At 39.1% G+C, this 24,895-nt stretch overlaps 1 protein-coding gene across 1 annotated transcript in view; it reads left to right on the forward strand.

The window, feature by feature from the left end:
• Window positions 1-24,895, forward strand: part of ankrd26 (ankyrin repeat domain containing 26) — a 43,085-nt gene that overhangs the window by 534 nt on the left and 17,656 nt on the right. The window contains exons 2-37 of the mRNA XM_079858879.1: window positions 150-443; window positions 1,398-1,512; window positions 1,615-1,788; window positions 2,064-2,170; window positions 2,761-2,898; window positions 3,142-3,299; window positions 3,434-3,466; window positions 4,147-4,183; window positions 4,281-4,353; window positions 4,467-4,524; window positions 5,246-7,725; window positions 7,980-8,112; window positions 8,261-8,322; window positions 8,857-8,956; window positions 9,206-9,295; window positions 9,716-9,765; window positions 10,394-10,469; window positions 10,557-10,601; window positions 11,099-11,398; window positions 11,480-11,557; window positions 11,651-11,724; window positions 13,142-13,909; window positions 15,552-15,775; window positions 16,838-17,035; window positions 17,467-17,518; window positions 17,974-18,115; window positions 18,230-18,443; window positions 18,575-18,758; window positions 18,848-18,994; window positions 19,841-20,809; window positions 21,780-21,932; window positions 22,126-22,301; window positions 23,369-23,462; window positions 23,729-23,755; window positions 24,136-24,213; window positions 24,310-24,444. Of these exons, the coding sequence (XP_079715005.1) occupies window positions 247-443; window positions 1,398-1,512; window positions 1,615-1,788; window positions 2,064-2,170; window positions 2,761-2,898; window positions 3,142-3,299; window positions 3,434-3,466; window positions 4,147-4,183; window positions 4,281-4,353; window positions 4,467-4,524; window positions 5,246-7,725; window positions 7,980-8,112; window positions 8,261-8,322; window positions 8,857-8,956; window positions 9,206-9,295; window positions 9,716-9,765; window positions 10,394-10,469; window positions 10,557-10,601; window positions 11,099-11,398; window positions 11,480-11,557; window positions 11,651-11,724; window positions 13,142-13,909; window positions 15,552-15,775; window positions 16,838-17,035; window positions 17,467-17,518; window positions 17,974-18,115; window positions 18,230-18,443; window positions 18,575-18,758; window positions 18,848-18,994; window positions 19,841-20,809; window positions 21,780-21,932; window positions 22,126-22,301; window positions 23,369-23,462; window positions 23,729-23,755; window positions 24,136-24,213; window positions 24,310-24,444 (8,139 nt within the window). The 5' untranslated portion in view covers window positions 150-246. The remainder of the gene's footprint in view (window positions 1-149; window positions 444-1,397; window positions 1,513-1,614; window positions 1,789-2,063; window positions 2,171-2,760; window positions 2,899-3,141; window positions 3,300-3,433; window positions 3,467-4,146; window positions 4,184-4,280; window positions 4,354-4,466; window positions 4,525-5,245; window positions 7,726-7,979; window positions 8,113-8,260; window positions 8,323-8,856; window positions 8,957-9,205; window positions 9,296-9,715; window positions 9,766-10,393; window positions 10,470-10,556; window positions 10,602-11,098; window positions 11,399-11,479; window positions 11,558-11,650; window positions 11,725-13,141; window positions 13,910-15,551; window positions 15,776-16,837; window positions 17,036-17,466; window positions 17,519-17,973; window positions 18,116-18,229; window positions 18,444-18,574; window positions 18,759-18,847; window positions 18,995-19,840; window positions 20,810-21,779; window positions 21,933-22,125; window positions 22,302-23,368; window positions 23,463-23,728; window positions 23,756-24,135; window positions 24,214-24,309; window positions 24,445-24,895) is intronic.

A 24,895-nucleotide genomic window follows, 5' to 3' on the forward strand; every position in this document is an offset into this window, starting at 1 on the left:
AAAGGGAGGTGTGGGCTTTATAATAAACTTTAAATAATGTAGCTTTTATTTGTACAGTCTATTTGAATGAGTATACTTAGACTGAACGTGCAGACGACAGACTGACCTGCGCCTCTGTCATTATTAAATAACTCTAATCCTCTTTGCAGGGTTTATTTTTGGAGGATGGACGAGACATGCCAGGTGACCAGTGCCTGAACGTCAGGTGAACGACAATCCGCTGATGGAGATGTGCCGTCACCGACCATGAAGAAAATATTCAACTTCAAGAAGAAGAAGGGCTCCCCGAGTCCCTCTGAGACGGCGAGCGTGCTGTCAGCCAGCTACGACGTCAAGGAGAAAGACCTCGGGAAGGTCCACAAGGCTGCGTTCAGCGGAGATGTGGCCAAACTCAGACAGCTGGCCAAGAAGAATGATTTGAATCAGCTGGATAAGGAAAACAGGTAATCGTTGATTTACTTTGTAGCGGACGAAGCAAAATGTATTATAGAAATAATACAGAATCTTACCAACCAACCACAGTGATTTTCACTTGTCAGATATTAACGTTAGACTTAAAGGGTTAGTTCACCTAAAAATTAAAATTTCTGTCATTAATATCTCACCCAAACCCGTAAGACTTTCGTTCATCTTCAGAACACAAATGAAGATCTTTTTAATAAAATCTGAGATTTCTGTCCTTCCATTGACAGACTACGCAACTACCACTTTCAAGGCCCAGAAAGGTAGTAAAGACATCCTTAAAGTAATCCATGTGACTCCAGTGGTTTAACTTTAATTTTATGAGGCGATGCGAGTACGTTTGTGCAAAAAAACATAATTTATCTCTTTATCTCCAACGCGCAATCACAAGAGCACGATTACTTTAATGATTGTGATTTCGTGTTGACTTTAAATTATTCTTTATGCATCCTTTAAATGACTCCAGGCTCTCTAGCTAGAATTAGTTGTTGCATAAGCTGCATTTATTTGACCAAAAATAAACAGTAATATTGTGAAATATTATTACAATTTTAAATAAGTGTTTTCTGTTTGAATATATGTTAAAATGTAATTTATTCCTGTGATCAAAGCTGAATTTTCAGCATCATTACTCCAGTCTTCAGTGTCACATGATCCTTCAGAAATCATTCTGATATGCTGATTTGATGCTCAGTTATCAATGTTGGAAACAGTTGTGCTGCTCAATTTATGTGGAAAATGTGATTTTTTTTTTTTTACAGGATTCTTAAATGAATAGAAAATTTAAAAGAACAGTGTTTATTTGAAAATAGAAATCTTTTGCAACTAACTTTATAAATGCCTTTACTGTCACTTTTGATCAATTTCATGCATCCTTGCTAAAAAGTTAATACCTTTTTTTTTTTTAATTATTACTTGAACTTATTTGGCCACAGAACTCCGCTGCACATCGCTTGTTCCTGCGGACACACGGATGTTGTTCAGTTTTTAGTGGAGACCAAAGTGAAGCTAAACTTATGTGACAATCAGAATCGCTCCGCCTTGATGAAGGTACACTCGGTTTGTTCGTGTGGAATTATGTCAGTCGTATGAATATAAATAAATGCTGACAGCTATGTATTTGTGGTCATGCATGTGTTTTTTGGCTTGTAGGCAGTTCAGTGTGAGCAAGACCGCTCTGTGTCTTTGCTCCTGGAACATGAGGCTGACCCCAATTTGGTGGACATCAATGGAAACACGGCGCTGCACCTGGCCGCCCGCATCCCCTCCCTACCTGTGGCACTGCAGCTCCTGGAGCACTCAGCCAACATCAATGCACAGAACAAGGTGAAACTTCAGCGCTCGACTCCAGTATTAACCACACACAAAAGGTGTACATTCACATAAATGTGAAGAGTGTAATTTATGCAGCACCAGATTGGAGAAATACTAACTTGCTACTTAGTGTGCACTGCATAGTATACACTATAAATGCCTACTCACAACATTGGTTGGGAGAGAAGTGGTCAAACAACTTATGGCAGCAGTATGCACCAAAAATAATTGTTTTGCACATTGAAAGGTTAGATAGTTCATGCAATTATTTTTTTTTGATTGACAAGGATGGCAACACTCCACTGATGCTGGCTGTGATGGAAAACCACACAGACATGACAGAGCTTCTACTGAAAGAGGGAGCGGATGTTAATGTCAAGAACCAGGAGCAACGGTAAAAAAAATGCACTTTTTCGGCTCTACTAGAATAGAACACATTATTCTTTCCATATTTGACATTGTTGCAGCTCCTCTCTTCCCAGTCTGTCAGTAACGCTCTGTTTAGTTCCTGTCTCTATGAAGCCCCTCTTTCAGAAAAGCACAATGTGCTCTGATTGGTCGGTTGGAGCAGTGTGTTGTGATTGGTCAACAGCTTCATGCGTGTTTGGGAAATGTTCCGTCCCTTACCATAACCTCCAGTTTAACACACTACTAACTAACTCAACCAGGCCCCGCCCCTTTATTCTGCATATGAATAATTTAAATGAGGAATATTGTGATGTGTTCGTTCCCGGAAGAAACTCAAGACTACAATGGAGGCGTTTCAGGAGTTTAGAAACTCCCGCTGGAGGGACTTTGTGCTTTGTATCTTTGCAGAGCTTTTTCATCATCAAACACCAACATTACACACTAAAGAAAAGATGAACATGTACAAAAGTTAAAAGTTAATTTTATTTAATTTACGTAAATGTTTTTTTTTTTTAGCATTTTTGGTTTTAGTTAGCTATAACAAAACTGATTTGCATTCTTTCTGACATTGTTAAGGTCTGCATTGATGATAGTGGCGTGCAATGGACAAATCAGCATGGTGCGTTTGCTCCTGCAGTATGATGCCGACATCACAGTGAAAGATGATAAGGGATGGTCTTCTGATGATTATGCCGTCATGAATGGACACCACGCGTAAGGGCTTTCTCACCATTTGACGTTAAATACAAAGTGTGTATGTTGTTTTAACAATGAATGTTGGTCATTTGTGTTGCTATTATCTAATTTTGATGCATTGTAAAGATTGTTAGGAATAATTGAAAAGGTTAGGTAATATGTTAAATTGGCAATGTTTTGTTAATATAATGAAAATGCAATGCAGACATTGACAGCTTTGTTTGAATCTTGTTGGAGCTCATTTCAATCGTTCTGTTCCAGATGTTCACATCTGATCATTGAGCATGGGACGAAGAGGAGATCCCTTCAGTCACCTTCCCATTTTACCGCGAGCAAAAAGAAACAGACATCAGTCCTCGGTAGCCCAGGTGGTATTGTGGCCGGTTTGCCTTTGGGAGGGCCAGCTCTGGATAAAGATGGTGAGACCATTTGCAAAATGGTTTTCAGTGTCGTCTGTGTTCATAAATATGTACTGTATGTCAGTATTCTTGCAGTGTTGAGTGCGGTGTTTTGATTTAGTTCTGTTTTCCCACTCCACACTCATCTGTTGTAGCAGCAGGAAGCAGCTCTGCAGTAGCAGGGAAAGGTATTGCTAATGTGTGCCAACTGATGTACTGTAGATCAGACACATCATTCTTTATCATCTCAGAGTTTAAGACACAAGATAAGAGTAGTATGAGTGCATTCATGTTGCTGAATGGTAAACCATGGTGTGTCATGTCATAGGAGCTATCCTTCTTTGTGTGTTGTACACTTGCATAGTAGGTTAAAGAACTATTTGCACCAAGATCGAAATGAAAAAGCGAGACTTAATGAAAAAATCCAGTCATTAGCATTCTTCAGTGTACAATAAAAAGCATTTGACAACAACAGATTTCTTGTTGTTGTATAAATATATAAAATAAAGTTCCACTTTATCAGCAATCCCTTGTCATGCCACTTATTTTGCCCTGCATTTACTGTATATAGAAAATGTAATAGATTCTAGATACGTGACCTAAAGGCTTATTGGTCTTAAGCCATTAGTCTTATGGAAGTTTTCTGCCAAACAAAGGGGGGAAACTGGACAAAAACAACTTTATTGGTGTTAATAGATCTGTAGGAATGCATAAATTCACCACAAATTTATAATTCTGAATTGATCTTGATAAATTGATCTATAGCTGTATTGAAAAAAAAAATGCTTGTACCTGCTATGGATTATTTATTGGCTAGGGTCTGTTTTGTTCTAAGTGCAGGTAATCTCCTTCATATTTCTCTCCTCAGATACGGAGGACATTTCCCACACAGACTCCATTAGCAGGTGAGATGTCATTGATATATCAGACAGGAATGGGTGATGACAGCAGCTACAAATGATTCAATACGTTTATCAAGCACTAAAATGTGTTGATTTGCAGAGCATCAAAAAGTGGTGCTGCTGATTCCTGGCCTTCATCAGATGATGATGACGAGTTAGATTTGAGCCCTAAGGTATTCTGAACTCTGTTGTACTCTGCATGAAAACAGCTTTGAATAATGTGATATTGATTGAAAATATTGTAATATTGGGTTAGGTAATATAACACTTTTTTTTTTTTATACAGAAACAGAAAGTAAATTTAAAGAAACTCATAAGCACCTCGAAAAGGGAAAACATAGAAGGTATGTTTTCATTTTAAATGTTTTTGTAAGATTTGTGGCTGTGCTGTAATTTGAAGCCCCTGCCCTGTAGAAAAGTCCTTTTAGGGCAACACAGACCACTTGGCAGCCATCTTGGCAAGGCTCCTTGGCAGAATTATATATATAAGTTATAGGAACACAAGTACTACTCTCATCCAATTTGAATGCGGAAAGATTGAAATGGCTAAACTTGTTTCAGTAACATATTTCAAATCACAATTTAAATTTGACAAAAATAGTATCATAATGCTGCTTAAAATCAACTTAGTCTAAAAAACTGTATAGTTCATGTTGCATTTTAGAGAAATAAGACGAGGTGATGTCTTTATCATAAAGTAAAAGAAAAAGGTGGTATTTCTTATCCAGCAGCCACCATAATGAGCATTGTGATATGCTGTCTCTATCTGTAGTCATAGCAGATCGGGATGCAGACAAATCCTGGAGCGGGTCAGAGTCAGAACTGGACAGTGAGGATAAGGGTGTAAACCGCCCACCTCTGTCCAGACCACTCCCTTCCAGCAGCACCTCCCTCCAACCCCCTGTAGCAACCCCACCTGCCTCTTTACCCCACCCACCCCAGATGAGCTCCACCCCCTTCAGCAGCACCCATAAGGTAACCCTCACAGTGTCTCTGTGTGGTACACTGTCTAACTCTCTCCTTCTTTATTGTTTTTATTCAACCCATTCCACCCTGCTGTGTCAGGTGGGCAGAGTGAGTTAACAGAGGTGCCCTCTGGTAGCAAACTAGACATGGAAGGCAACGAAAGTCAAGAGGACGAATCTGAAGAAGGTGAGGATGATGAAGATGAGGATGACGATGATGGTGAAGAAGAAGAAGATGAGGAGGAGGAGGAAGAAGAAGAAGAAGACGAGGATGATGATAACGAAGAAGATGATGATGATGAAAATGAGGTTGGTGAAGAAGATGATGAAGAGGAAGATGATGATGATGATGAAGATGAAGATGCTGCTGTGGCTTGTGAGACAACACACATTCCTGGGTTGCCTAAAGCCATTGCTCCAAGTACAGCAGAACAATCAGATAAGGCTGATGAAAATGTCAACCAACCTGGATGGGAAAGGATGGAGGACAGTGTCTCAGGGGACAATCCTCTGGAGATAAGGGCAGATCAAGAACAAGAGGCACCAGACAAAATGGATGTGGAAGAAACTATTCCTGAAAAGCCACTTTTTGGAGGTCCATTTCCAGGGATTCTCGATTTAGAGGATGGTTGTCTTGTGTCAGCCGTCAGGGTCGAGGCAAGATTCTCAGATGAGGAGGACAAAGAAGGGGCCAATGACAGTCCAAGTCCAACTTCTTTACCAAGTGTGGACAGAACATCACACAGAAATCCAATAGAGAGCAAGAATGAAAACCATAGTGATGATGATTGGGAGGATGATGATGATGATGATGATCAAGATGAGGAGCTGTTGAGAACTGGAAAGAATAGTTTAAAAGTGGAGGCCTCTCAAGGGACAACCCTTGTATGTGAAGATGCACAACTTCAAGATGAAACTGATGATATTCAACTGAGACCAAATGAAGGAATAGCTGATCTTGACACCAGCAATCTGGATGTTCCTTCAACATCACCAAAGTCAAAAGCCATAACTACTGCAGATGATAATGAAGATGATTGGGATGATGTTGGGGAGGAGGAAGAAGCCCAAACGAAAAAGCCTCTGAACTTATTTCTGACCTTGCTGGGACAGAAAGAAGCGGAGAGCCCTGAGGTTTCTTGGGATTCTGGCTCAGACAAAAGTGTTGGGACACCTGAGGAAGATAAAGACGCTAAGGAGATGCCAAATGCAGAAAAAGATCAACATCAAGAGACTTTGGTTCAGGATGACAACACTTCAAAAAGGTCATTGTTAGAACCTGTTGAGCACCTTTCCCAGAGTCCTTTACATGAAGAACCTGAGCGCATGGAACACAGTGATGACAGTGAAACTATACCAGTGTCCATGATTGTTGGTCAAAGTGATGAAGACCACAGTATAAGTCAAGAGGACGACAGCCAAGTGAAGCAAATGCAATATGACTTTGCAAGTGGCTCAGTCAAAGCTTCTGATATAGATCAGATCTCTGATGTATCTGACGATGAATCTATGGTGGAAGATGATGACGGATGTATTGATGATGATGCAAGTCATCCACAGTCTCCAAATTTCTCCAACATTAGGCCAAAACGTTCAACCACATCTAGTCCAGCACAATTGGAAAAACCATTCCTGATGAGATCTCTCTCAGGTAGCCCAAATCCTTCAAAAGCAATGAGCCCAGTTCCAACAAGTCCAAAATCCCCAACAAACCCTAGTCCCAAGCAACTGTCAAGTAAAAGGCAATCTGCTGGACCTAGCCATCAACTTTCAGCTGCAACTAGTCCACAAAACTCCATGATTGTTGGTCAAAGTGATGAAGACCACAGTTTAAGTCAAGAGGATGACAGCCAAGTGAAGCAAATGCAATATGACTTTGCAAGTGGCTCGGTCAAAGCTTCTGATATAGATCAGATCTCTGATGTATCTGACGATGAATCTATGGTGGATGATGATGACGGATGTATTGATGATGATGCAAGTCAACCACAGTCTCCAAATTTCTCCAACATTAGGCCAAAACGTTCAACCACATCTAGTCCAGCACAATTGGAAAAACCATTCCTGATGAGATCTCTCTCAGGTAGCCCAAATCCTTTAAAAGCAATGAGCCCAGTTCCAACAAGTCCAAAATCCCCAACAAACCCTAGTCCAAGGCAATCTGCTGGACCTAGCCATCAACATTCAGCTGCAACTAGTCCACAGAACTCAAGTTTCTCAAGCCACTCACCAAGTCCCCAACACTGCAGTCCCTCACCTTCAGCATTTATCCCTTTTATGTCTCAGGATTTGGATCAAAAGTCACAGGAAGCAGTTATGTATGCAGAATCTCAATGTTCAAGCCCCAATTCTCATCTTGAGGGTGACCCTTCGGTAGAGTTTGCAGATGAACGGTTTACAGAGGTGACTGAACCTGAACCAGAACCAGCTCTTCAAGAAGAAATCCCCTATACTGTCATAGATGATGTTTATCTTACTTCTGATTCTGATGGAGAAGATGGTAAGGAGGAAGAACTTGAGAAGAACTCTGTTAACGAATCTGTAATGGAAGAAAGACGGTCAAAGCAAGGATCATTACAGGTACTCTGTAGATGATACCTGTAGCTTGTGGATAGGAGGTGGTGACTTGTGGTTTTAGTTATAGCTTCTAGATGTGGTAGCTATAGGTAGGAGGCACTAAAGATGCAATCCTGACAAATCTGTTCTTGCTCATCCCAATTGTTTTGTGTCTTTTGTTCTTTTATGTATCTAATCTCATTGAATTGTACAACTTTTTGAGTGCCTTGAGTGCAAAATGCTCTGTTTATGTTGACTTTCATCTCATCTCTGAACAGGAAGAGGCATCCACAGAGGATGAGGAAGAGGAGGATGTAGAAGAAGAGGAGGATGAGAGGGAAGAACTGGAGGAAATGTGTGAAAAGTCTAATGTTCCTCAAAATGGTGGCACTAGCAAAGACAAGCGAAGAGGTACATTTTCATAGTTTATGGTTTGAAGGATTTTTGCTTTAACAATTGTGGCAATTATTTTGTGACCATATATATATATATATATATATATATATATATATATATATATATAAGTAATACATTTGACTAGATGTGCATGTTTTTTCAGATTTCCTTTCAGAATTGGGCCTCGAAAAAGATGAAAATGACGACTCTCCCTGGGATTCAGAGGTCAGTCACAAGGCAAATTAAACAAAGCAAAGCTAGTGAAATCTCCATACAGTAATGCATTTTATGCATGCTTTCCCCAACCAGTGGTTAGAAAACCCCTACAGGTTTGTGATGGAACAGCAAGGTTTGTGGATTTGTGATATTAATGCAACTTAGTTATACAAAAAGGATACAAAATTCTTAAATTAAATTAAATAAGTTAAATAAATTGTAGTTATATTTAATGAATACTTATATTATTTAACAAGTATATTTAATTAAATTATAAAATTAATGTAATTAATAATACGCAAAAAATGAATTTATATTTATTTAATAAATTGTAATTATATTTAAATACTAATTATGTATTTTAACAATTATATTTAATTATTTAAATTTGGAATTAATTTAATCAATGCACATATAGTTGTTTTATTAATGTAAAATTGAAAAAAAGAAAGAAAGAAAAAAAAACAGGTTAGAAACCCCTGTCCTAAGGTCATCTGTGACAGCATTTCATTCTGGTACGTTCTCTCTTTTTTCACTTAACAGTCTGGTTCTGAGAGCCCACGGAAAAAGCAGGCAAGTGGTCTACAAACTCCTGCCAAATCACATAAATCCATGTCCAGTATTTGTGAGGAGAACACTGAAGGTATGTATGGCATTGGCAGTGGCTTTTTTTTTTACTATATAAAAATATGATTGCATTTTAGAGTGTAATACCATAATAGCTTTGTCTGTGTAGCCTTCTGCAGCCATTTCATGCTTAAAAATATGCTGAGAATATTGACATTTTCCATTGCTTCGGCTTAACAGATGTTTTTACATGCTATGCTAAATAATGTAAAGTGTTGGTTATTTGTAGATTTGCATTTCATAATCTCATTGAATTCTTTTGTAGACTTCTTATACGTTCCCTCCTTTGTAAGAGGAGGGAGGGAGGTTAATTTATTGAGAAGTATAGGCCAGCCAGGAGGCTGCAGGCCGATGGGTAGGCATTCTGATCTGCCTCATGATTTGCTGTTGTCCTGCTGGATTAATCATCATCCATAACCCCCTGCCGTGACATTAGCATCTTGTCCTCGGATCTTGATCTCTTGTCTTATGCGTCTGTTGTCATCTGTGCATTCATGGCATGTGATAAGACCATGGCATCGTGCTCAACTAATATTAGCTTGTAGTGGGTCCATTATTGTTGCTCATGTTTACAAGTTCATTCAAATTAACATTGTAGCTAAATGGTGCAGAATTATTTCCTTTAAATGCTTGTGAACTCAAACCTCAGTTTACAGGCATCATGGGAGACCTCCATCGCTGCATGTGCATGCCTGCGCACTCGCCACATGTAGGCTTGTCTTTGTCCGCTAATATGTTTTTAGGGGAGTTGATATTTTTGTTTTTTGCCTTTCAGTTTTAAGAAATGACGAGGATGATATAGAAGAGAAGGAAACTGAAATACCTGTAAGCATAATTTTAAAATAGGTTCAGTTATTGAAGTTGATTTGTATTCATGAATGAAGAACCGATGTTTGCAAAAAGAAGTTTTTTGGGAAAAATGCATTAATGATTAGATTGTGAAGGCTAAATATTGTCATGTCAGTAGGGGATATTTAAAGTTTAATTGTAAATTTTGTTTTGAAATATAGAATACAACACAGCGCACCTAAGACTGAAATTCTCTACAAAACAAAGTTTGAATGGATTCTCAATGTTAAGTAGAGTCAGCTGAATTAATTTAAGAAAAAGGGTGGAAATGTAAAGGATTTCAATGCTTTCCTGAAATGTTAAATATATTAATATTATAGTTATATTAATATTGATACGTTAATATTATTTATATTATATGATGTGATAATACAATATATTCATATTAATTACATTAAAATATTTATGTACTCCTGTAGCTCAAATAGTATATAATTTCAGCTACATTAATAAAAAAAATAAAAACCTTCAATGCAATGCAAGTCCCTTTGGATAAAAGCATCTACCAAATGCATAAATGTTAATGTAAATGTATAAATATAAGTAAACAATCATTTTTTTAACTTTTGAATTTTATAACGTGTTTATGTATTTTTCTTCACAGCCCAAAGTGATCAAAAGAGAGCCAGTGTCTGTTCTTAGTAAGCTGATGGATTCAAAAGAAGCCAATAAGAAAACAGGTCATCTCATCATTTAATTTTTTAACACAAAAATAAACTATATTGTAACAAGTTTGGCTTTTTGAATAAAATCCTCTGTTCTTGCAGACCTTATGGAAGAACTTGGTTTGGGGGATGCTGATGATCTTGAAGGTAATCTTGATGGTTTTGCTTCACTAAAACATTCTTGAATCAATCTTTAAACTTTGCTTTGAAGTTATGTTATGTATGTCTGATGTGTTCATGTTTTTGTCTTATTTTACACAAAAGCAAATCGCCAATGCCCTCCAGGTCAGATACTCAAGCGCTTGTGCTCTATGTACCTTGGTTGGACATTTGTAGTTCTGCTGATGCTTGCTAATATCAGAGCCGTGGCCTAGCAGTTAGTGCATATACTGTGGGTGGCAAAGGGTTCAGTTCAGCTTGCCATTTTCCCATTTCTCTGGTCTTTTCCATCTTCTATCAAATGGCAAAATTGCTAAAAATAAATACATATTTAATTAAAAAAGATACACTTTTTGTGAATCTGCTTATTTTGAAAGATATTCAGTGAAAATGTCAATGAAAAGTCACAATGGCAGTGAAGATGTTCTCTTTTGGGTTTGCAATTTGCACAAAACAAATTCATTTGTTTTCACTTCCTCTCATAGATGCGTCTGACTGGGACTCCGCCAGCACCACCAGTAAGGCCAGTAAGAACTTCCCAGTTCATAAGCTGGAGGAGGAACCGGTGTTTGAAAGCCCAGCAGCTTCTGCATTACCCATAACACCCCAGCAGCAGGAAGTCGACACCAAAGAACATGAAGAAGCCAGTCCAGAGAGAAACAAACCCACAACCTCAAGCACACAACCTCTTCCTAGTCCACGATCTCTCAATCCAAACGGCAGCTCAAAGCCACGACCACTGCCACGACTGCGCTTGGACTCGAATCAGAGGCCAGAGAGTGAAGGTGAAACTAGAAATCTTTATGATAATGAAACATATCAACATTTCTGGTGAATTTCTGAGTAAATGGTTTATTGATACACAGAATCAGACTGGGATACAGACACCTCCAGTCCAGCCAAGACAACAAATTCACTGCCAAACGTCACTGAGTCCAACGCAGGTAAATCTCTTTAATGTAAAGATGAACATTCAGGGTTCAATACACTGTTCACTGTTTCATATTGTATAGTAATGTGTCTGAATTTCTCTTCAGTTCATCAGCAGGAACCCAAAGCTGAAGATGATGAGAGTGAAAACAGTTCTGACGCAAGTGAAAATGCAGATCAGGTGGGCGTAATTCATTTAACAAACTCTCTATGGAAGAATTTCTGCCAATTTTAAATAAATGAATAAATAAAACTGAAAACCTGGTTAAGCATTGCATTATTGAAAATGTCTGCAAACTATCTGCCAAAATATTTATTTTTTAAAGGGGGGGTGAAATGCTCATTTTCACTCAATCTCCTGTTAATCTTGAGTACCTATAGAGTAATATTGCATCCTTCATATCTCCAAAAAGTATTTTGTTTTATTAAATTTTTAACATAAAGATAGGCTGTACCGAGTCTTTCCGGAAAAAACCGAGCGGCTGGGGGCGGGCCGTGTGGGCGAAGCTTAGCTGTGCTAACGCGCCAAGCTAGTGACAACACACAGAGACATTTGTTCAACAAACAGTTTTACTCACCGTCCGGTTCCAACGCACGACCGCGAACCTTTATCATTGTGACTGCTCGATCCTTAAGCATTAGACGATCTGCAAATCTGTAGATCTGGGCTTTGTTTATAAAACAATCATCGTCGAAATGCAGGGAACAAAAGTCTTACACAACTCCGTTTATGCTCAGGAAAACAAACTGCCACGGGTTCCTTAACGCTGGGTTCTTTGGGAATCTGTGCAGGGTTGTCTTGCCCTGGCAACCAAAAACCCACTTCTTTGGTGACATTGACTTCCCAAAAGCCGGGCAGGGCGCTTTGATGGCGAACTGCTTTCACTCTCTTGCTCTGGTCTACGAGTGCGCGCGCGGCCGCGATCTTACCGGAGAAGTGCCCTTAGGACCCATATAAGGAAATTCCGCCCTATCTTACGTAAGACAGAGCCATACTCGAAAAAAACTTTCCGAAACTTGTGACAAACCGGAAGGAGTATTTTTGGAACAAAAATACTCCTTCAAACGTACAACTTAGTTTTTGAAACTTTGTCCATGTTTAGCATGGGAATCCAACTCTTTACCAGTGTAAAAAACTCAGTATGCATGAAATAGCATTTCACCCCCCCTTTAAATTATTTTAATTTTCACAGTGAAAAGTACTCGCTAAAAATAAATTAAAATCTAATAATTACATTTTATATAGCGAGTACTTTGCAGACACTTTTCAAGAATGAAAACAAAAGCTTAATCTGGTTTTCCTTTTATCATTTTATTCATTTATTTAAAATTGGAGAACTCTCCTGTAATTGTTGCTATAATTGGAAACTACAGTGATGTGTTTTTTTGTCTTCAGTGGATTTGGTCTTTAATGTCACCATGTGCTTCCTTTGTGCATTATTTTAGTTAAAAGTGGTGTTTGTGACAGTGATACAGTTTTAAATGTTGGCACGAGTCACATGCTTGTGTCCTAAGTTTGGTCTGAAGTCCTTGTTAACCAGACTTGTTCTAGTTTTTCATTGTTAATTCTATTCTTTTGTCCAATTATGCAAATAAAGGCAAGAGAGGCATTACAAACGTCTTCTGTAAACATAAATAAGCCATCTAATGAACCGTTGAAGCTCCCAACCTCTCCTAGAGAGGACGAACAAGATGAGAAAACTGATGAGATTCCCTGGGAGGAACGCTATGAGAAAATCTGGGTGGAGACTGAAAAAAAGGAGACCAAGTCCCAATACAAAAATGTGGCTGCTGAACTAAAAGAGAAGTTCGGAGAACTGGAGCACAAGGAACTGGGTGACCTTTTGGAGCAGGAATGGAAACAAGCACAACAGAAAGATGAAGAGGAAATAAAAGAGGTGGAAAAGGAAGCGGATGAGGATGATTCCAGTGAGGAAGAGGGAGAGCCAATTGTGCGGCCCACCGCCCGGGCGAGAAGTGCCATACTTTTGCCCATCCCTGAGCAGAGAGAGTCAGGTCTGGAGGACTCACAGTCCGAAAGCGTCCACCGCACGGTTAGTGTTGAGGTCAGCGATGCAGAGCTTCCCAGTGATCAACACAACCCTCAAATCATCCCAGAATCCCTTACGAATGAGGCCCAGCAGCCAGAGAACCGAGCAGATGGCACTGATGATAATGAGGGAGCTAATAGTGAAAGCAAAGAAAACTGTCAACAAGAATCTGGATTTGGTGTAGAAGAACCTGAAGAACTTTACAGACCCCCATTACTTGCTGAGAATGAGCTAAAAGTCCCACCTAAAATTCTAGAAGTGCTTTCTTCTGACTCCGACGAGGTTGACGGGGGCCTGTGGAAGTCCAGACTTGAGGTAGGACCCCGGGAGGAGTCTCCGATAAACCTTTATAACAAATGAAGACTTTCAGCTTTGCCTCTGTCTTCTTTGTTCTTCATTCATGTAAACTCAAAATATGAGGTCTAAAAGCTCCAGGGAAAAGCTCCAGCTTCAAAAACAGAACCGTCTGTTCTGTCATCTTATAATACTGACCAGACGCTGACCAGCCAAATTACACAACTCTTCCATGATCTCTGGTTATGCTAATCATTAGCTCTGTTCCAAACCTAGTGAGCTGCCTACCTAGACAGCATTTTAAGGCATCATAAACATGATAATGGCTGTTTGAAATGCTGCTTTCAGAGATGCATTGTTTTACCAAAGATGGGTCTTTTAAAAGCGTATTATCTGTCATTAAGTTGACACCGGTTGACACTGTATCTTTAAATATGTGAATATGGTGCAAATCGTGCGATGCATTGCATTTATAGCGTTATGCATTTTACGCATTCACATAGAAAAACATTTAAATGCTGTAATTGTACATTTGTAAATATTCACATTTTATACAGAACTGAACTTGCTGCCTATATAAATCCTTCAAATCAGTCATTTGTGAGGTTTCACGATGGTTAGCTTTGTGCCTTAGAATGCAGGAGGCTGTATATTAAGCAAGGCAGCACGGTAGTTTTTGAAACGGAGCTATTGTCTTGCCAGCGTTTTTTATACTAGCATTTCTACTCATTCCAGTGTTTTCATATCATTTGCACTCTTCATGCATTTTAAGACCCCATGAAATCTGTATTATTTTAGTATTATTTAGTGTTTTGAATGTTAAGTTAGTATTGTGAATTGGCTTTTATTTTTAAATTTTCATTTTATTTTTAATAATTTTATTATGTGCATTTTTATTAGTTTTTTATGCTTATAAAAGCCACCTTTTAATTTGCACCACATCCTAGCAAATGTTCGTAGTGCAACAATTCGAGTTCACATTGTGCAACAATAAATGTTTTAGACAGTAGTATGCTGCTACATTGGCAAATTAGTCAATTTTTGATTTAACCGTTAGTACTATGCTAAAAGACATGGGCAACAAAGCTTGATTTCACGGGGTCCCTTGTTCCATCTTGTCCTGTATCTGTCTTAATGTTTGTAAGATGTCAGTGTGACCTGACCAGCACTTGTCTTGAATTCAGTCTGTCACTCTATTAAATATTTATCAGTTAATTTTATGCACTGGTGTCAAATGATTCACTTGAAACCACAAATGGGCGTCAGTTCACACCTCATCTGTCGTGTGCATGTGTGCCAAGGATGGTTTCCTTCAGCTGTCTGAAGATCTCTCCTCATCTCCCTGAAGATCTGTCATACTAAGTGTTAGTGTGTGTTTTTATGATGTCTCAACTGATGAGTTTTCAACCACCGTTTTTTCACCCTCTGTGGTCAGAACTCCTCCGTTGATGTTGGCTTGAAGTGTTTTCATGTTGCTTGCGCTTCTTTTTAAATAAGAAAAGAAGACATGCTGTATTGTGTGGTGTTTTTGCTGAGTTTTGTCTTGTATGTGACTGTATATGAATGTTTTGCATGATCAATTGGCTAAATCGATAAATGCATTAACATTTCCCAGAAGTGGATTTAAATCTAGAATTGTCTTTCCTTAATATCTTCTGTATAGGGTGGTAAGGAACAGACCGATGTTATGAGGGGAGAACACCAGCCCAGTGCTTTATGGGATTCTGGAGGATCCAGAGGACGAGCTGAACTTGACCAAGGAAAAGGGAAGAAAACTGACACCAACTCTGGGAACCCAAAACCTCAACAGGAAGGGATGGCTGACGGCAGGTCTTTGGGAAGAGAGGGTAGTGTTTCACCCAGACATCTGTCAAGAAGTCCAAGAAGGTATATATGTCACATTACTACAGTAGATGGAATTAATGTGAAGGGAGAATTTCTTTTTTGATCCGATCACATAAGCTGTGCTTTCATCCAAAGTTGCAAGTTTAACTTGTGCACAAAATGGGAATATCGCATAAAATAAAGCAGCCTTTCAGTCCCATGAGTTACTTCCTGTGAAATTGGTGGAAAATATCTGTAATAAAAAAAAAACTCTTTTTTTTTTGTACATGTACATTGACTGTTCGGATGCCTAGTGTTTAGGAACGCAATCGTGTGAGACACGTCTGGGAGGGAATTAAACTAAATCATTCTGAAGACAGACTTTGGCTCAGGCATTTCAGAATGACCAAACAAACATTTTGCGATTGGTCCAGTGGTTAGTCCAGATATCCACTCATGTCCTCTGAGTTTTTTTGTTGCACATCAAGGGATTTATTTGTTAAATCTGTTTCCATTTTAGTTTGTGTCTTCTTATTGGATTAAAAAAGTGCCCCAGTTGAGCACATACATATATTGTTATGCACATTTTTAGAATCTTTAGTGCTTTTTGGTGTTTCCATCCAGTGTTTTTTTTTTTTATGCGATATCCCAAAATTTGCATAAAAATAGTTGGATGGAAACATAGCTATTGAAGAATTCTATTTGATTTGATTTGATTTGATTTGATTTTAGATATCCTTTTATCCTGTGTGCTTAAACAGAGCTTCAAACATTACGGGAAAAACAATTACTGAGGACACTTAAGAGTAAAGAGCTTTCAGCAAACAGCCTGATATATATTTTTTCATTCTATTTTTAATGAATATGCATGCAATCAAAAGCAAAGTCTATAGCCGTGGTGTACAACTATTGTGTTATATTTTTAATTTGTCCGTCTGTTATGTTTCATTCTAATGAAAACACAGCAGAAATAGCCATCAGGTCTTTGCTGACGCTCTGATTTTGCTTCTGGTATCATCTATTTCTTTTCTGGGTGTTTCCCAGGTGGAGGCTGTGAAGTTGACACATGTTTATTTTAGTTAAATCTTTCATTTCAACTTCATGTTGAGATCTGTGTACCTCCAGTACTGACAGGGCACCACCACATGGTGAGGAAGATGAAAAGGAGGAGGAAAAGAAAACTGTAGGTAGCCAAGCGAGAAATCTCTGTGTAGCTCCCCCGCTGCAGGGAAAACCCTCCCGGCCTGCGACCCGCCATAACGGAGACCTCGAGTCTGTCTTTGATGATAGTACTTTAAGTGAGCTGTCGGAGGAGGACAGGAGGTATACATGCAGTATTTACATGCTTTTTAATGCAGCTTCATTATAAAATATTGATTTTTATATGTTGCAGTGTTGCAGCAGCAACATTAGATATATAACTTGGCCTGTACAGAATCTGTGCCCATAGAATTCTACCAAATATTACAAATATTTTGAATAATTTGATAAGTCTTTTAGCTAATGATAAAAATTAAGTGTAAATCATTCAACAAAATTCCACAACTTTTCCCAACAATCAGTGTAGAAAACAAATGAAAAGAGTGCAGATTCCATTTAGGCCTTGTTATAACTTTTACACTTTCTAAGCGAATACTGCATTATATCTTCATTTTAGAGCACCACACTTGCTCTCCGGTGGACTGTTGATGTCTGATTAAAGATAAACTTGTCTAAAATCATGTTTTCTCTTCCTTACCCCTCTGTTCTGGCAGGTCTCCATCTTCAAGGCGTAAGAAAGAGCAGGTGAATTTCTTTCTTGATAAGGTAACCCCTGTAGTGTTTGTTTATTACAGTGGTTACCAAATGCACCTTTGAGAATAAGAAGGAAAATATTTGTCAGCATGAATTTGCAATAGTTTTTCATTCCCTATTGTGACGTATATCTTAATGAAACGACTTCTGGGACAAAAACAAATGTACACTGACTTGATTTTTTTCATGGAGGGAATTGATTGGATGGTTGTGGTTTGCTGATGTGAGTGACAGGTTGCCCTGTATTCGTGCCAGTAAACGGCATCAGAGAAGAGATGTCGCTGCAAGAGGAAGGGGATTTTGATGAAAGATTAAAAAGGCACATGAATTAAAAAAATTATGTGCACAGATAAATCATTTATAATAAATACTGCAATTTTCCAATCATTTTTTTTTAAATTTGGTGTTATGGTGACTTTAACACAGGATACTCATTGTTTTATTGACTTTTATTGTCTCCTATGCAGAGCACTGGAGAGCTGGAGATGGCGGATGATCTCGAAGATCTCACCCAGTCTTCTGACACAGCCACTGAAGAGCTGGAGACTCCAGTATCTGGATACCGCAACGCATCTCTGCTCTTCAAACAGCTCGACTCGAGCTTTATGGGTGAGTCGCTCTGATCCAATCAGCTGGTAATAAACCATTAGGTTACCTATAATCAGGTGTCCAGCAAATTAAGATGTTTGCTTAAGTTCCCTCTGTCTTATGTCCACCCTGCAGACTCAGTGAGCGTAGTGAAACTACAAAACATGTTTCATGAGTATGAGCGCACAATCCAGAGGGAGAGAGACAGGCACAGTCGTCTGGCGGATAAAACCTCTCAGCTGGAGCAAGAACGCAACGAGCTCAAGATCCTGCTGGATGAGATCAGAGGCAGCAAGTCCAGCCTAGAACATCTCAGACTGGAGCTGGAAACGGACATGAACAATCTCAAGTGAGCTCAACTCAATGCATGTGGAAGGAGGTCAGATGCTCACCAGGGTTTGGAACAGTGCCATTGACTCTCTCTTCTCTCTCTCTCTCTCTCTCTCTCTCTCTCTCTCTCTCTCCCTCTCCTCATGAAAGGTTCCTTTTGAGGCAGGAACAGGAAAAGCATCAAAGCGCTCTCATGCTGTATAATAAAACTCGTGAGCAGCTGCAGAGGAAAGAGGAGCAGCAGCGGGCCGAGGCCGAGGAGCGCCACAAAGCCGAGCTGAAAGTCCGGAGTCTGGAACTGGAGATCAGAGCCCTAAAGAACAGCATCAAACAGGTCAACAGCAGCAGACTTAGATTTTACAGCCCCCCTGCTGGTAAAGCCAGCGCATAACAGTTTGTATGTGTGTGTGTTTGTATGTTTAGCTTGAGGAGGATAGAGACGAGTCTCAGCGTCTCCTCTCTCATGAGCGCAGTGCTCGCGCCCTACACGAGGAGTTGCTCAACAACCACCTGCGTAAGCAGCAGGACATTGAGGAGGAGAACCTCCGAAACCTCAACAAGAGCAATGAGGTACCGCTCTCACCTCAGATATTACCAGCTTAATGTGTGTTTGCCAGGGAATATTTAGAAATGTCAGTAAATCAGTCAGTAAATTCATTGCAAATAACAAATGCATGTGGTCACATATGCAGTGATGGTAATATCTTTACAGCCACATGTGTGTAGTGACGTCATAGCTTAACAATCAAATATGCAGTGACATCATACAGTCATACACTGACATATGTTTACAATCACGTGCAGTGGCATCATATCTTTACAGTCAAATATGCAGTGATGTCATAGCTCTGCAGCTTATATCACATCCCATTTAAGAAACCATAAAGAATATGAGCATAACTGAGAACAAATGACCAAAATCAGTGGTCATGTCTTTATGATCACATATGCAGTGACATCATAGCTTTACAGTCAAATAAGCAGTGACATCATAGCTTTGCAGATTTTAGCCCATCCCATCTAAGAAACCATGATGAATATGAAAAAATTGAGAGCAAATTACCAATGTAAGCCTACCTAAATCTGAAAACTGCTCATATTTAAATATTTAAATTACAATTCCCCTCTTCCCTGATTTAATAAAATATGTAAATATGAATTAAGTTTACCACATATAAGCAGTGAACTTACAGCATTCAGCAGATCTTCTCTATAACCCAACTGCTCTAATCCTGTTTTCTGACACGTGATTGGTCAGATTTTCAGGCTTTGTCCTAATGACCTGCACTTAGGCATTAACTTCCCGTGTTATAGAGCCGATCACTCCAGTGCAATCAAGCCACGTACTGTTTTAAGGATTCGTTTTAAAACAATGCTAAAATGTGTTTGTTGCATGTCAATTACTGATGTTCTCAGGCCATGTCCCAGCTAACAGAGGCATCGGACCGTGAGCGAGAGTTGATGCAACAAAACCGAGCCCTTCAGGATGAGCTGAACAGCTCTCGGGCCGAGCTGGACCGCTCGCAGTGTCACAGCCGGCAAGAAGAGTCACGACTGGCGGAGGAGAGAGACGCTCTACGCGAGAGACTGGAGGACACACGCAGGGACATGAAACTGAGCGAGGAGGCCTTGGCCCAGACCGTGTTCCAGTACAACGGGCAGCTCGGCGCGCTGAAGGCCGAATGCTCAGTGATCACAGCTAAACTGGAGCACGAGAGGCAGGTGAGGCAGCAACTGGAGGCGGAGGCGGAGGCGAGCAGGGCACGACTGCAGGCGGCGCTACAGGAGGCCGAGAGATGTCAGGCGTCCCGCACAGATGCAGAGCGCACACTCCAGCGAGACCGTGAGGAGCATCAGCGTACGCAGGAAAAACACATCTTTGAGTCCAGCACCCAGCGGGACACCATCCAGTCCCTCTCCCAGAAACTCAGCAAGGCCGAGGCGCGTGCCAACAGCCTGGAGAACGAGTGTCACCGCAACTCTCTGACCATCGCGGAGAAGGCCGTGCTGTTGGAGACTCTGGCCCGGGAGAAAGACCAAGCCCAGGCCAAACTCAAAGAACAGGAGGCCACGGTACTGAGCGAACGGGAGCTGGCAAGCCGTGCCGGGGCCAAACTGGAAGCATTGCAGGAGCGTCTGGCCCAGGCTCAGAGCGAGGGCGCGCTGCTTCGACAGCAGCTGGAGGAGGCACTCAACAAGGGCTCGGCGAAGGACAAAGCTGTAACAGATGTGCATCAAAACTTTGCCGAAATGCTGAACCAGTTACGTGCGGACGGAGAGGAGAGAGTCCAGCTGGTGGAGGAGAGAAGCAAAGAGCTGGCGAGGACGAATGGCGAGCTGAGAGAGCAGAACTACAAACTAGAGCAGGAGAAAGCTGAGAGAGAGGTAGAGACACAGAGAATGGCTTCTTTTTAAGCCAATTAAAACTACATACTATTTCAGTTTGCATATTCATTTCCTTTATGAAGAGTGACAGAAACACTACTGTTAAAAAACATTGCAATGAAATCCAACTTTATTTTTTAGATATTCATTGGTATGAAACTGATTTGGCATAGTTTAATTTACAATAGCAAAATAATTTTACACATGACTAAATTACTTAAATATACATATACTAATTCATTAATAATATAATATACACCATTCAAAAGTTATTTGAAGTATTCAAAAGAAGTACTTCAATTCAGCAAGGACACATTAAATTGGAATGACAGGAACAACATTTATAATGTTGCAAAAGATTTATATTTCAAATAAATACTGTTATTTTGAACTTTCTATTCACCAAAGAATCCTTGAAAAAAAATGCATCAGTTTCCTTAAAAATAATTAAGCAGCAAAACTGCTTATTATTAAAATATGAGAATGATTTCTGAAGAATCATGTGACACTGAAGACTGGAGTAATTATGCTAAAAATTAGCTTTGCTTAAAAATTACATTTTAAAATTACATTTTAAAATATATTCAAAAAGTTTCACAATATTTCATAATATTGCATGTAGTCAAATATCAAATAAATGCAGACTTTGTGAGCAGAAGAAGATGCTACTGACCCTAAACTTTTGAACAGTAGTGCGCTGTATATAAAAGACAAAGATAATAATAATAAAAAAAAATCTACAAGAAGAAACACGTCTTTTTTACATTTTAGACAGACAAAGAAAATAAAATGGCCAGAATAGCTCTGCAGTGCGACACAAAATAAAATGTCATTGGTCAACTGAATGGGCACTTGAAATGTAGACAGCAACTTCTCAACATGGTACACACATCCGGTGTAGACGCAGTGTAATATAATGTAAAAGGAAGATGATCCAATGAGAGAATGAAGCTATGTTGTGTGTTTGCAGACCTCTCTTCGACAGCTGCAGCAGGAACTGGCCGACAGTCTGAAGAAGCTGTCCATGTGTGAGGCCTCTCTGGAGGTCAACACTCGGTACCGCAACGACCTCGAGGAAGAGAAGGCGCGCACACTCAAGGACATGGACCGATTGAAGGCCAAGGTACCCATTACTTCCTGAAAACATGTATGTAACTGGAGTCTCAGGAACAATATATGTTCATTCATTATTTTCTGCATGCATATTCATTAATTAAATAAATGAAGTCGCTATAGACAAATATAAGTTCTTATCTAGGCCATTCAAACGAATTTTGTTTGATTCGTTTGCTCTTATACTTTCTGTTGAATTCCAGCTGCAGGAGTCTGAAGAACTGTACGTCCAGGCCGAGAGACGCATCAGCCACCTGAAGAGCTCTCTGGACGATAAGGAGCGAGAAGCCTGCAGTACCGCTCAGAAACTAGAGGAGGCGCTATCTGCTTCTACAGGCAAAGAGCAAACCATTCGACAGCTGGAGGAGGCGGTGCAGAGGTGCAGTTAATCAGGGTCTGCAAAGAGCACTGTGGCTGAATCCGAAATCGCCCTCTAAACCCTCGTTCACTATTCCCTACGTTAGTCCACTGATACTGATCACTTGAAGGAGTGAATGAAAACGAGTGTGCGAATTCAGACAGTCGTTGAGCATACATCGGCTGTACACTGTGTTATTGCGGTGCAGTGTGGGAAAGAATGAGTGCACTCAATAAAGTCCACTATGGTTTTGGACACCACTACAAATGGCTGTGCCCTCAAATAGTGCCCTATTTGGCCTGCAATAAATTTGATATTTATATTTGAGGGTATAGGGGGTGATTTCAGACTCAGCCTGTCACTTTATTTGTAACTTCAACATAATACATGATTTAAGTTTAATAATGTTGATTTAATTTGAATAATGTTACTCGTGGAAGTGATGTCAGGGATCACAATCAAACAGTTTATTATAGAAAACAAATATTGTATATATTTATATATTTATAATAAAAATAAAATATAAATGGAAAAATAGTATCATTATAATAGAGGTAGGAATATAAATATTATATGATATGAATATTAATATTGCATTAATGTTTTTATATTCATATTTAAGTATTTCAGTAGTGTCATTTATTGTATGCTATTAAGTTATTGTATATGAATATTATATGAAATTAATATAAATATTATATGAATATATATATATATATATATATATATAGTAATTTATTGCATAATATTGAAATTAATATAATGAAATTAATATAACCATATGTAGGTGTGTGTGTGTGTGTGTGTGTGTATATATATATATATATATATATATATATATATATATATATAAATACATTCATATATACTTATTTAAAAAGTTATTGCATACTATTAAGTTATTAAATATGAATATTATATAAATAAGAATATATTTATAGTCGTATTTACATATTTCAGTAATGTAATTTATTGCATAATTTAAAGTTGTTATATATGAATATTATATGAAATTGATATAAATATTATATGATCTAACTAATCATTAATGGCTGAGAATAGTTGATGAGATTATGACATCTCTACAGGTTAGAGATCGAGAACGCCAGACTGGAGGCCACGACCAAACAGCAGAGCAACCGCATTGAAGCGCTACAGAAGGGCGTTCAGGAGGGGGCTGTGGTGAGTTTGCTCAAATATCGCTCAGTTAGTGGTCAGGGGTCGAGCCGGACCTCTAGTTTGGGAAGCACAAGTGTCCTGACTCAACTGATGACGGTAGATTTAGACATTAATCCCGTCAGAACCTCGTTTCACCCTCTTAAGTCATCTGAGCTTCACATTTGACTTTAGATGAACCCTGGTCAGTGCAGGAATGAGGCGACTGTACATGTGAGTCAGTCGGAGAGGAGATTTCATGTAAACTGATGGTATAGTCACTGTTTTCACAGCTATCAGGCTCATCACCTGGAGAAGGGGTTGGTATCATCAAACTTCTAGCTGTGATTCTAGCAACTCCCTTTATTGACTGATTTTCTTTACTGTGAATTGCAGCTCTTCTAATCTAGACCTGAAATCTTACTGTGATTACACTTGTAACAAGTGTCTGTATACTTTATTGCTTTTCTCTAGTCGGGTTGTTAGCAGGGTATTTCCTCTGTTTTGGTGGTGGTCTTTTTGCAGATTTGATTCGACTTTCATTTGATTGTAAACTTTCCTTTCCTTTAAACCTTTCTGCCTTTTCCATTTCTGGTTCTGGGATCTAAAGTGCTTAGATTAAAAATAGCTCTAGATCTGCATGAAGTAGTTAACTAATAGGTAGGATCCTGTTGCGTATTGACCCCTGTGATGTTCTCAGGTCAGGAATCGTTTGGAAGATCTCGTCACAAACTTGCAGAGCAGTAAGATGACGCTAGAAGAACAACTCAACCGAGAGGTACACTTCATAACAAACATTAATCTTGATGAGCAAAGCAAAGCTATAGGAATATACTATAAAAACTGTTTGTTTAATTGAGGTCCTCCTCTCCAGGTGCAGAAGCAGAGTATGCTATCCCATAATGCCCAGGACTCACAAACTCTGTGGGAGGAGGAGCTAAAGGGCCGCTCACGACTGGGACTCCGCCTCTCTGAGCTGGAGAGAGAGAAAGGAGAGCTGACCAATCAGGTCCATCCAAATAATAATAATGTCCATCCAAAATGTGTTACTTGGATATTTTTTATTAAAATAAGTCTGCATGTTTATATAAAAAGAATGTTTAGTGACTCAATCAAAAAAGCTCAGTTAGCACATGGAAATGGATGATTTACATGTAACATGCCCTTGAATGTTTGTTGTTTTAGTTTGGAATGTATATAAGATTTTTAATGAGTAAGATTTTTTTATATTTTTTTTTTATTAAGCAAAGATGCATTCAATTGATTAAAAGTGACAGTAAACACATTTATAATGTTACAAAATATTTAAAATAAATGCTTTTCATCAAAAAAATCCTGAAAGTAAATGTTTCTACAAAAATATAAAGCAGCACAGCTGTTTTCAACATTGATAATAATCAGAAATGCTTGTGGAGCAGCAAATCAGCATATTATAATGATTTCTGAAGGATTTGATCAGG

The sequence above is a fragment of the Squalius cephalus genome (genome assembly GCF_949319135.1).
Source record: "Squalius cephalus genome assembly, chromosome: 23".
Lineage (NCBI taxonomy): Eukaryota > Metazoa > Chordata > Actinopteri > Cypriniformes > Leuciscidae > Squalius > Squalius cephalus.